Source organism: Notothenia rossii (assembly GCF_949606895.1).
Source record: "Notothenia rossii genome assembly, chromosome: 11".
NCBI classification, from domain to species: Eukaryota; Metazoa; Chordata; class Actinopteri; order Perciformes; family Nototheniidae; genus Notothenia; species Notothenia rossii.
The window spans coordinates 9835508-9848980 of record NC_136910.1 but is presented as its reverse complement, the minus strand read 5'-3'; the positions used below and the strand labels follow the sequence as shown (position 1 = coordinate 9848980).

At 39.6% G+C, this 13473-nt stretch overlaps 1 protein-coding gene across 1 annotated transcript; it reads right to left on the bottom strand.

The window, feature by feature from the left end:
• Positions 1–607: 607 nt before the first annotated feature.
• prrt2 (proline-rich transmembrane protein 2) lies at positions 608–13388 on the bottom strand. The gene is made up of 5 exons (XM_079657155.1): positions 12885–13388; positions 9404–9700; positions 8437–8738; positions 8225–8354; positions 608–5930 (listed from the first exon to the last, which is right to left on the bottom strand). The coding sequence occupies exons 2-5, from the start codon at positions 9672–9674 to the stop codon at positions 5914–5916; spliced, it is 720 nt and encodes a 239-aa protein (XP_079513281.1). The 5' UTR covers positions 9675–9700; positions 12885–13388; the 3' UTR covers positions 608–5913.
• Between the last annotated feature and the right edge of the window lie 85 nt (positions 13389–13473).

The following is a 13473-nucleotide window of genomic DNA, read 5'->3' as shown; positions in this document are numbered from 1 at the left end:
ATGGTGTGAGTGTCTGACCCAGAGTAATGGACTTTGGGACAGACACAAAGCTCTCTGGCGCTTTGCAGTTTATGATTATTGTGCATTTTCTCGTTTATCCTGGAAAAAAAATTGAAATTTGAGTAGGCTATTTCTGTTTCATCTTAGTCACAGTTTGTTCCTCAGTGTGCGCTCAGCCTGACAAACACCAGAGACACCTGTCCTCTGCAGATTCTCTCACACGCTCTCCTAATGTTACTGATGTACAAATATAACCAATTACACACTTTTAAAGGAGTGCTTGCTGAAACTGGGCCACACACACAAATAAGTCATTTGAAAGAACTTAGGGAGGACTGGACTTCTGTTTTACTTTCATGATCTAAACTGAAATTATTGTACAAAAGAAACAGAAATATGAGGGGACCCTTGACGGACAGTAAACGTCACATATTAATCTAAAACAACACCAGAGATGCCGCCCTAGTGATAGGGATGTTTAATTGTATTTCAAATACATAGGCAAAAAAAGACTTCACTTATAACATCCCAAAAACTAATTTTAGTAATGGAGACAAGCTCTAATAATGCACTGAAATAAGAGTCATTTTTGCAAAGGGATTACATTTCAAATCCAGTGGTTTGGCAGATTTTTATGAAACAAAAATAATTTATTTAAAACCAAGCTGTGTCCTCTCTGCGGGGACAAGCACAGCCTTACTGCTGATGAAAAACACATAACAGATAACCATAAGAGCTTCTAGCAGCACATTACATCACAGAACTGCATTTCAGCACCAAACACCCGGCTGTCTGGTGCTCTGTACTCGTTTGGACTTTTTTAAATCACATAATTGTTTTGGTTTGTGAGAAAGGCATGTTTAGAATTATTCAGCCCATGTTATTGAATAATTATTATAACTTTAAAATATTTCTTCCAGTTGAAGTAAGCTCATCATGGTCGTCTCATTTCAATACAACTGACATCATGATGAACAAGTCATTATCTGGAAAGGCTGCTGGTGAAATAAAGATAACGTTTGTCTTCACCAGATGAAGACAAACAGAAATCATAGAAATATTATAGTGATATTTCACCACAGAGCTCTGAATCCACTCTGTGATGATAAGTGGTTTTCATTAAAGAGCCAATAATGAGCACATCAATGCCACCTAGCCAGGATCGTGATGAAGAGTGAGGATGTGGCACAGAAATAACGAGCGGAATATGAGCCACAACACATTTCAATTTAGCTTTATGTGTATTATAAAGCTACTACAACACAGTTCATGAGTGCATTTGCATGGGTGTTTACATTTCCTGACCCCTTTGACTCTTGAGTACATTATTTTAATAGATTTACTTTGTTACATTTCACCACTTTCCAAATGTACATCAGTTTATTACGTTAGTTTCACAGTTTGGACAGATAAAAGTAATTTTCACTAAAGGACTAATAGAAACTGATATGAATAATTCATTGTGTTGACACTAACTGTGTCAGCTGGATAAAGTAGAATAAGTCCCTTTCTAAGTGAGATAATTATTCTTTGGTGTGAAGCTGTGTGATATTTTAACAAGAAATCTAATGTTTGTTTAACTTTTCCAAGTAGAAAATCAACAACAATCCTCCGGAGCATTAATTCACACTCATTTTTGTTCAGCCTCAGTTCTCTTTGTAAATTAGTCTTGCAGTAACAGAGGAGCATCGCCACAGGTCAGTTTCTCATTATTGCCTCTGCTGGCGGACATCGTGATCACGCTGCCAAGCTGACTCACAGCCTCAGTGTTTATGTGACCCAGCGGAATAATCCCTGACCCACTTACTGCATCTGGATCTGACTCTGTATGCTGCTGATCCTGAACTGTATTTACCTAATGCGAAATTAGCTGAGCGCAGAGAAAAATACCATCTGCTGTCAAAATGTTAACATTGGCGTGGGGGAATGTGCTGCTGTCAGACATTATGAATGCTGTCATGTTTCTGCAAATCTAGGTGAAACATATTTGACCTTAGTTCTTTTATATTCTGAATACAGTCAGGTTTAGTTTGTAAGTACCGTCGTGTTTCATGCTCTTTATTACAACAAAGCACTTCAACAGGAGCTTTGCATCTCTTTATCTTTAACCAAGCCCTCAAAATAGTAGTTTTGTACAACCAATGTACCACAGCAAAGATAATACTATACTGTCGGACCATAAAAAGCAGCGGAGGGAAGCTAAAACAAAGGTCATTTTTGGCATTTTTAGACATCAGCATGGCTTGGTTGGATGGATATTTACACCTTTGACAAAATGATCTTAACAAATATCAGCCACAAAATGTAGAACAGACATTCATGGTTCCCTTCTTATTTTGGCGATCATCTGACTTTTTTTCTGGGGGGGGAAGGGAAATGGTTGGACAATCATCGATGATATGATTTCATGATGCTGTCATCAGCATCATGAAATCATATCACGGGCCTCTCGTCCATTAGTGGATGGATTGTGTGTTGATGGTTGCCAGCAATTTACAAACCCTTGCAAGAAAGTTAAGGAAGGCATTGACCTTAAATGGTTAACATTAGCATAGGTCGTCGGACACTGTGCCTTGTGAGAGCTTTCACAAATTGAGGGTTACCATTTAGACACAACCTAGTAGGAGCTTGCTTCCTTCTGAATGGGGATATGGTTAGTGGTTGTTGTTTGAAAGAAGGAATATATTTCCTACATGGAACTGCTTTCAACAAGTTATGTGGATTTGTTGAGTAACTGGGTCGTGATATCTGGAAAGGAGCATTACTGTTGAGATCTCAAATGTATTTTTAGGTGCTTTGGCTAAGTGCCATCTACTGCCAATGTGAAGAACATCCAGCATCTCATACCAAAAATCGAGATTGAAAAATAGGACTGCAGGTAAGTCAACTGCTAATGTTTTGGTGCAGAGAATTATAAACTGATAAATGTTCATCACTGTCAGATTGGGTGACAATAATTATTACAAGCTATTTAAATATTACTTGTTCCCAAATATTCCCAATAAAAAATTAACCTCACTGTCTTTGTTATGAATGATCAAGGAAGTGACATACTTCAGAGTACGCAGCCAACAGTAATAGCTCTTTTTAAAGGGTTTTAAAACCTCAAAGATAATAATGAGGGATATTTGCCTTTGATTTGGTTCAAGTCATCTGAGGCTTTAGCTTTCATAACAGTCTTCTTCCTGGGCTCCGGGCCTCTCCCTTCAGCATTTGCTCTTCCTGCTGCTTCTGCTCCACTGCCTGACAACAGCAGGAGCTTTCAATCCTCGCAGCTTACATAAATTCGCGAACGGACAACTGCATTAATACTTCAACGTTTTTTGTAGTTGCAGTCGGCTAAGCTCTCCGGATATCACTGCCTTTTTGACATTCATTCTCCACAAGAAGAACATATCGTTAATCTCCCCCGCTGCAAAACAACAATGAAAAACACGTTTCATGCATTGTGTCTTTATTATGAATGTGCTGCAGGAGTATAATATTCCAAGTGCCAGCGTAATCTTTGTAATTTACAACTTCTTTCATCAAATATTAACAAAAATCCAAAGCATGCCAATAACCACAAAGATTATAGAAGCCCGGTGGTAACTAGGGTTGCAAAATTCCGGGAATTTTCAAAGATGGAAACTTTCCATGGGAATTAACGGGAATAAACGGGAATTTATGGGAATAAACTGGGAACTTTCTAAATTGAAGGTTGGCTCTTCATAGGGAACTTAAATATAGTTGGGGAAAGTATATTTTAGCATAATCTTGACTAAAATAAACAGATGCCATTCAAGTACACTTGAATATCCATGCCATAGCACACTGCTTACTGCATGGCTATTGAGACCACAGAAAGGTTAACAACAGGCTCACAAATGTGAGAGTGGAAACACTGGTTGGCATTCGGGGCAAACCTAAGGCTCTCTGAGACTGACACAGAGCCATCCTCAACAAGGCTGGACAGTGACACTGCAGAGGAAGACTCAGAGTTGGATGTTGATGAGGCCCAGGAAGAGCCCGTTGACTGAAAGGGTTTAGCAAAAATGCAGAGGATCGCTTGAAGGAAGATTTGCATGTTTAATGGGACTTTTTGGAGGGAGAAGGGCTCTTTTCATTTAACATTTTGAATTGGACTTTTTGGATGGGGGGTGCATTTTAGTTCATTTTGTAATGAGTGGGGTTGAGGGGAATGAGTAACATTCAACACAACATTCCTGTTTTCGTTCTTCAATGAGAAAAAATATTTGTTCAATAAAATAATTAAAACTTGTTCTGTTAAAAAAAGATCTGTTGAAATGTCATGTTTTTTTGTTTCATTTTGAATCGAATATTTCCAAAATTCCCCAGCTTAACTTCCCATGGAAACTTTCCAGAAATTTACCGGAAAAGTTCCGCCCCTTTGCAACCCTAGTGGTAACACAATGTCAGTAAATGCGCCTATGTTAGATCAAAACTACTTAAACTCATATTAACTAGAGAGTTATCACAGTATTGAGATTTATATCTGCAGAACACATCACTGTCGATTACAATTAAATGTACATGTTAATTGGTAATAGAGGAAAAAAAACTGCCGCATTAAATCATTACAGAAAGTTGTCTGCATGTGTGAGTATCTGTACATGATTCAAAATCCAGAGTTTTATAGATCATCGATGAAGCCCAGGTGCTTCAGATCACAGTGAGTAGATTAAAGGTTAGTTAAGAATATAAGAAGAATAAGATAGAATAATAAAGACAACCAAATGGGCAAATAATTATGGTTCTCATTGCTGTTTTAGGTTTTTTAAAGGGGACAAAAAGCCACAATCTGTCTTGTTTGCGAGTATGGGCTACCTGTGGCTGTAGACTGAGGCTGGAGCCTTTGGCTGCAATAACAAGCAATTTCATTTGTTAACCAAATACAGATGCCCATATGCATACAACTATACCACCAACTGTCAACCGCGGCACAGCACTTCAAGAGCATCACTTATGCTTATGAAATTCAGTTTCAAAGTGATCTTTTACAAACATTATCAAAAGATATATTGATGATAATAATTAGTATAGTAGATGCTACAGTGTTTTTTGTTGTGTACCCTTCCCAGGCTCACAGTGGTCAGTGGTGTTGAGCGGATATACAAACAGTAGAGTTGCAGCAGAGTAAAAAAACATGTTTCATCTCTACAACAACTCTGTGTTTAGAGTCGGCTCTTCTTTTTGGCACATATATTTCCTTCCAGTGATGACTGTGCCTCCTGTGTGAGACTTTCCATAATCCCTTGCAGTTTAGCAACCGTAGCTAGTCCTTGGTAAGCCTCTTTTTCATCCTCTTTTGCCACCCGTACACATGATGTATGGGCGGGAGTCATGAGAACCACAGAGAAGAGTCAGAAACAAGAGGACACACAGAGATTCAAAGTGTTTCTTCTCTTCCAGGACTAATATCTGCTCTGTGATTCCAATGCAGCCAAACCAAATCCCAGAGCTTCTCCATGTTTGAGAGGATATTTGACGGCAAACAGATGTGTCCTGTCATCGGGTGCAGTGAAGGGCGGACATTTTGTTGCATGTGGCGCTGAAACTGGGAGGCAGTCCTTGATGGTTCACGGTCTGAAACCACCTCCACCCCACCTCCAGTCCAGCTTGTTTGAGTCACTTCTTGAAGAGTTTCTCAAGAATCGTTCTGAATGACCAGAATACGAAGGGGCTGATTAGACTTTCTTCTCCCTTCCTCTGACTCAGAACAGCTGCATTTGCATATTTTATTTTCTTCCATTAGCAAAAAGGGATTTATATAGATTACAGAAATACAAGTACGCACTGTATATCGGGTGCATATTTGTCACACATCCAGGTAATGACTAGGCGGTAAAGACGGTGGTACAGGTGCGGGCCGGATGGTCAGTTGCCTTATCCAGTTTCATCCTGGGATGAAACTCAGGTTTTCACATTTACTAAAGAAAAGAAAAGGAAGCGTATTAGTTTTAGAGTTATATTGTGAAACGACTTCATATGGATGGATAAACTTCACAGACCACAGAGGACAAGTTATGTAATGAGAAAAACATGGGTTGTCCCTGAGCCCTTAAAGTTGTGTGCTCTTCTAGTCATTAAGTTAATTAGAACATGTCTCGGCTTAATTAGACCCAACAGGCAGCATCAAAAACAAAATAGGCCTACAGATGAGTGTCTGCTTGACTGAAGGGGAAAGGTAAAGAGTCTTTTAACTGACCATACATGTATACATTTAATCATGAAGTACAGAGGCGACAAATATTACTCCATTTATCATACACGGGTCGGTTACTGCAGGGGGGTTCCCATTATATTGTACTTATATATGTTTTTAAATGGTTTTCTAATGTCTAAAAACTACAGTAATATGAATCCAACATTCTTTTAGCAACAACATTTTTTTCCTACACAATACTGAGGATAATCTCACTTACAAATGAATGTGCAACCATGTGAGCTAGCTTACCTGTGCTAAACATTGTTGCCTATCCATAACAGCAAACTAGTTAGCTAAATACATGTATTATTATTGTAATTGTTCAGTGTCGCATTCACTTTAAAAAAGTTTATTTTGTATCCCTGGCTTAATCTTAATAAAGTATATCAAAATCAAAAATCAAACATCAAAATCAAAGAAAAAAAAAATCAAATAAGCAACCCAATTTTCTACATTAAGGAGCCATTGTACTTTTAGGACACCTCTGATGATCAATTATAGTCACTGCTCTGTTATCATATCTCTTTATTCAGTACATTAAATGTACACATATTTGTCTTGTGAGCATGTCAACAACTAACACGTTGACACATGATATGAAGACACACAGGGACAGAGAGCCTTCACATTATTTTTACCAGCAAACAGGTCGAGACATACATCTGACAGCACATATCACCGCAGAGACACACACAGCTGGAGGCAGGAGGCTGCCGGGGCCGATAAACAAACATGTCAGCAAATGTGTGTTTGAGTCTCATGTGGTTAATGTGCTCTGATCGCTGTATAGCAATGACATGGTTCCTAAAGTGTCACCCTGACTCGTGCAGGCATTGTAACTGAGCGAGGTATATTGCCAACAAGGGTAATACTATCAGTGATTACAGTCAGATTATGCTAACGAAGGTTAATTTAATAATGTGTCGGGATAAACAGGGACAGCAGCACTGACAGGAAAATCAGTGTTAGCAAGGCTATTGATACAAATCAGGGGGAATTAATCACTGCACACAGAGGGGTAAAAATGTGAGGTAAGGGTTTAGAGCAGCAACAACTCGAATAACAGAAAAAAAAAACAAGATTAATTTGTATTATAGCCCCATTTATATATCATGGTCTTGCAATCATGCTATATTCTAATAATATAGTGTAGGACCATACCTATATAAGACATATTTATACTTTTTATTTTTCAAAATACCAAACAGATCATGCATTTTAGCCATTTCTCATTTCGCTCAATTTAACACTGTCTTTGCATGGGCTGATTCTGTGAGAACAGCACCATCTACAGGCCTGGCATATGTACTACAGCGTCTCCAGCACTTTCAAATGGCAATGTCCGTGGCTGTCTCCTCCTGATTGGTGGAGTTGGCCCAATAGCCGTAGCGCCACTTTTGTGACGTCAGAGAAGTGTTCAAATCTGGATCAGTCTGTATCAGATCCGTTGCAGCCCCTTTTTAAGAGATTTAGGTATGGAGGAAAATAGAGAGGGTTGTGTTTTCTGACACTTGGTGAGTTCCCTGGAACACCGGGGACACATATTCATGTATAAAAGACGTACAAAAGTGCATTTTGCTTGATAGGTCACCTTTAATGTAAATCTTAGTCTGTACGTATTTACAAGTGTTTATTATTATAGTCCTATTTTCCCTATGGTTATTGTCTATATGAATTTAATGTATTTGGAATTTATCAGTTTAATAACTGTTTGGTGCATTTTTTTTTCTTTATTCTCGTTTTTCAGATTCAATGCATGTGCTAAAGCAGGTATATTTTGTATTTTCTTTATACTGTATGAACAACAGAGTACATGGATTGGTATAATAAGTTGTGTTATTTAATAAAGAATGTCAGAAAATTCTGTTTTCATGCATCCAAAGAAATCATTTTAGGCTTTGAGAAACAGGGATGAAAATGTTTCACTATTTTACAGACCAAATGATTAATCGAATATACAAATAATAATAAGTTGCAGCTCTTTTAAGGTTCAAAGGTCAGATCTTGGAGACTCACTGGCCAGGTTGACGATGCAGGCGATGATAATGAGCGTCCCTCCAACTAGAGACACTATGGAGAGCATCTTGGCCACTCGTCCCAAACGCACAGCGCCGTCCAGGTTTCCCTGCTCGAGGCTGTTCTTGGACTGAAGGAGAAGGAAGAACCATCTGTTAGCTTGAGAAATGTTTATAATGATTTAAAACACAGCTAAAAGATCCTGTTCTCACCATGACAGAGTAGACAAATCCAACAATGTTGATGGGCCACACGGGGCAGAAGCAGGCCAGCACGGACAGGAAGAGGTAGTCTTTGACCTTGGTGCGGTCCAGCGGAGGGTTGGTGGCGATGCTGGAGTGGCGGGAGATGGACGGCCTAGGAGAGAAAGCGGTGTAGCCGACGGAGCTCGCCCTGCTGCCCTTCCTCGTCTTGTTGTGGTGGGGGTGGGGGTAGGAGATGGAGTGTTGTCTTCTGGGAGGAGAGCAGATGACCGGAGAGGGGCTCTCTGCGGGCGCCGAGTGGATCCCGTTACCTACACATGAGGGACAGAAAAGGAAGAGGAAATGTCAAAACACTGGAGGAGATAAATGTGTGAACTGCCTTTTAAAACTAAAATACCAACACTTTCAAGGTATCTAAACCAGAAGAGAGAATTGAGAAGTGAGAATTCCCATATACCCATAGGAATTTGTGTATATTATTTTACGAGCTGTTACTTTTGATTGGATGATTTGATCTTGATTATTTTATTGCTAGCTCCAGTCTGCTGTCTGATGTGAAAAGCAAGCCGGCAATAAGCATATACGACTTGGTGATAGATGTATTTCAGATAATCAAAGATTCTTGATTCTGTGAATAAAACACTAAATGATGTTGAAAATGAAGCATTGCCGTTTGATTGAGTATTGAAGATTGCTTAAAATCAAACATTTTCCATAGGAGACTTTGTAAAGCCAGGTGGATTCTCTTAGCACCACAGTTGCTGATATTCTTCATATCCTTCACATCTTTCCTTAAACCCATGGTCTGTTTCACTGAGGTTTAGTAAAGGTGGTTAGACATAGGACCTGATATTTTCTTCTATTCAACCTGCTGCCCTTGACTCCTCCACTGAAACTTGACTTTTCCTGAGTAAGCTGACTAAGCCCCCTCCTCCTCCACCCGCTGCCTCAACACAGGTCAAACTCTGTCACTTACTGTTCTTCAGCTTCTCGTTGATGACAATGACCAGCTCGCCTTTGGACTTGCTGCGGGGGGGCCTCGTGATGACCGGGCTGCTGCTGCTGCTGCTGAGGATGAGAGGCTCAGCTCTGACCCCCGGACATGGCACAGAGACGGGGGCTTGGCTCGACACCGAGTCCTCCTGGTCCAGCAGCGACGGCTGGTCCTCCCCGGCCCAAATGGCAGGAGCTGGCGTCATGTTCACAGCCATGCTGTCAGAGAGTGAAGCCTCTTGTTTGTGGTCCATTTCTGTGTTTGCTGCCAGTAGTTCACCTAGGGGTCAGAACATGGGTTTAAGCCTTTTTGTAAACAGAAGGTGCTACACACCCCATCTGCTTACACAAATCATTGTGCTGTTGTTTTTGCTGAAAATGTGTACTATTTTCTTTTCAGAATAGCAGTGTTTTGTCACCCTAAAATAACATTCTATTTAATTTCAACAACAATAAATTGTATATTCACATAAAAAAGATTAAACACTAGTATTAATGGTGCATTTTGCAATACAACAACAATGCTCTCTCTGTATCAGGGGCTTGGAAAGCTAATCAAAAACCACCAAAGGATAAGATCAGTGGAGATTTAAGAACCAAAATAAAGGGATCTATTACATTTCTATGGAGCAAATTGATATATTTGGCCTAGAGTAGCTCCTTCTCACCCGAGAGCAGATCTGAACCCTTTCACGCATAGAGGCTACTACAGTGGACAGCTTTGCAAAAGGTGTTTTCTTGTATATGCATGGGTTTTGATGGCATGGTTGCACAGCCACTACATAGGACCCTATTGCATCATCCCTTACACTGCCACTCAATGGAAAGTCAGTGTAAGTGCATGATACATTTCTCTAAACCAAGATGGACGACAGAAAGCCAGATAGACCTTGGCTGAAGTCGAATAGTCCCTTTAGCTTAGGAACCTTCCTAACGGAGTGAAATGACGGAAGTCCCTCACTGGCAGCCATGGTAAGTGCAGTTCAAATTCTCTAGATGATAGGAAAGGAGGTTTCAAACTTCCGTTATAACCTCCTTTAGCTTAGGAACCACTGGACCTCCCTTGACGAAAGGAGAGGAGAAAATGCTGCCCCACAATGCTTTGCAGCCGCAGCATTTGCCGTCGCACAACAGTCGGCCGTTCACGGAAACAACCAATTATGACCGAGAAATGATATCATGAACGTTACGGTGCTTATTAAGCATTTTAAAACGTATGTGGTAACCATAGACTGTATATATAAAGGAAACACTTTAAAGGAAGGTAACTTGCCAAAGTGCTTTGTTTTGAACGTTCATCAGTATTATAATCAAAAAGAGAAATATGAACGTTAGTTTTTACTGAAATGATCAAATAAAGTCAACATTTCACAGTCTTTACTGAGCTTTTTTATTTAAATTCCAACTTTGGTCATGAAGAATATGTTTCTCTGTTGTCCACGTTCATAAAGCATAAAACAACAGCATCAGAGCACGGTGCAGAGTCTCTAGATGAGTTTACAGTAGTCCCTCGTTCTTATTATACATCCATGTTGTAGTCTGCTGTTTAGAAAACTGTAGTTTCCCCACAGCAGCAGACGCACAAAATGACGTCCGCTGGCGCATCATAAACACGTCGGATAGTGAAAGTGCAGTCGGATTCTCTAAAGTACCGCAGTCTCTTCTCCTAAATCCTTTTGAATTATCCTATCCACTATCCCTCAACCCCGTGACGTTTCATTCAGAGGTCAAGGAATAGACGATAGGGTTAGAATTTAGGAGCTGATTTTTGGATTATCCGACCGCAACCATCACTCGTCGATATCTTGCCAATCCTTTTATGGAAAGCGCCCCCTGCAGGTATAACAATGTTGGTATCAAGTAACAACTAAGGAATCATATAATTCATAAATTGTCAAAGTATTGATTTTATGTTTGTAGGAAATAATTATTAATAAACTGTACACTAAACTGGACCTCATGCATCACTGGCTATATTTCAACTACAATTCATACTGTTACTGCTACTGTTGTTCTTGAAAACACTTCATTTGCAATATCTTTTTGGGCCGTAAATCAATATACTTATGTTATTATAATGTAATTTTAAGTTTGCACATCTTTGTCATTTTTTCTAAATGTAGAAACTTTAACACATACTGTCCACCTGAGTGGACACATACATAAATGTTTTCTAAATTTGAAAAAACTAGATAAATAACAACCTAAAGTTAAAATCTTGTTTTTCATGCCCCGAGAGCAATAAAAACACTTGGTAAAAAATCCTGACTGAGGTTTTCATAATTCATGCATGAAAGGGTTAATATAACTTATAAATGTTTCATCGACAGTGACTGTCTCTACAGTAGGTACCAGAATAAAGAATGGCTTGAATATTTGTTAAAAAGGTTGTTGTGTGATAATTTGGACAAGAGCTAATATAAAAGGTTTTCAACACCACAAATAGAATCATTAGCCTGTTTACAGGTCTTGGGGAATAACACTATTTGTATAAACATTTGCAAACCCCATTTTGTGGCTTCCAGAGGGAGCTGAGGAATCTGCATTAGCTGATGCTAGAATAACAAACCAGATCTCCAATCAAACTGATGGCAGCCCACTAGCATTGTGGGTAATGTAGATGCCACGTCTTGAAAAAGGCAAATTACTGAACACAAAAAAGACCAAGTACAATGCTAAATAAGTGGATCACTTTTAAATAAAAAATCTTAAATGTTTCTATGAAATGTTATTTATTCAGATATTGGGGAGGCTGCTTCATTTTGTAAGTCAAAGGGAGATCCAAATAAAAAAAATGATGCTTGGAAAGGTCAAACGTGTTAAAATAGTGAATAACATTCTTCCCATCAGTCTTTCTCCAAATACTTTCATATAGTCCCTAAAGTATGATTTAGGTTTAGCTTATTTAGAGTTTGGATCCAGGCTAAATATCATTATAAGGCTATTTAAAATCCACCTATAGACTTTAGATAAAAATGCTCGATCATGTTTTACTTTCAAATAAATACCAGGTAAACACAAAAGACACGCATGTCCGCCTGTAAATCAGGCCTTATATAATAAAGCAGACCGTGTTCTTCAAGTAACAATGAAAGCAGTTCACAATGAAACGAGCTGCACAAAGGCAGCAGCAGGGCTCTCCGTGCAGGTGTGTACATAACATTATTTCATCATGTGTACACAGGCGCTAAAAGGCATATGGTTGCCGGTACCAAACAAAAGGTAAAATAGCAAAAGAGGATGAGGACAAAGGAGAAATACTCTGATAGAGAGTAAAGGAGGAAGAGGAGGGGGGATTAATTAGCCTGATGCCCGTCTTTGAATTTACTGGCTAAATTGCCATGATAAGCAGAAAAAACAACACAAGCAGCGTGCAACGGGTTTATGCATTCAGACTTCTTAGTAAGCGTTTTACACCTACACATAGAAACGGGGGAGGAAAAAGGAACATAAATCACACTGACCTTTTTAATCCAATCTCAAAACAGCCGGAGCGTGCAGGGTTTACGCATTGTTGTTGTCAGGTGTAAAAATCAGCAGACGCGGAAAAAACACATCTTTTAACCACGATGCGTGAGCAAAGGTGAGCCGTTTGTGTAAAATCCGATATATTATGTGTGCAAGCAGGAGAAGCGGTGGTGTGGAGCCTGGATCCAGCGCAGTGTGCGGGAAGGATGGATGCACGGCGGGCTGGAGGAGAGGAGGTGTGTGTGTGTGTGTGTGTGTGTGTGTGTGTGTGTGTGTGCGTGTGTGTGTGCGTGTGTGTGTGTGCGTGTGTGTGTAATGAAAAGTGAAATCTGACAGACTGTGCTGTGGGAGAAGGAGGCGGAGGCGGGATTATAGATTCCTCCTAACCTCACAAAAAATTAAACCGCTGTTTCTGAGTGAGTATTTATGCCCTGGTGCTGGGATAACATCCGATGATGATCAAAACCGGTCTTCCAGTAAAAAATTAGCACCATTAGGTCATCAAACCGGAAATAGGAGCCAACTACTTACAGCAAATGATCCGAGAGAAAACAGGGTACTAGGTCATATGTGAGAGTGACCTTC

Excerpts from the sequence above, each read along its gene's own strand:
- prrt2 (XM_079657155.1), bottom strand. The coding sequence starts at position 9,674 with ATGGACCACAAACAAGAGGCTTCACTCTCTGACAGCATGGCTGTGAAC. Across the intron at positions 8,739-9,403 it reads CAACGAGAAGCTGAAGAACA|GTAACGGGATCCACTCGGCG; the intron begins GTAAGTGACAGA and ends CCTCATGTGTAG. Across the intron at positions 8,355-8,436 it reads GATTTGTCTACTCTGTCATG|TCCAAGAACAGCCTCGAGCA; the intron begins GTGAGAACAGGA and ends CTTCTCCTTCAG.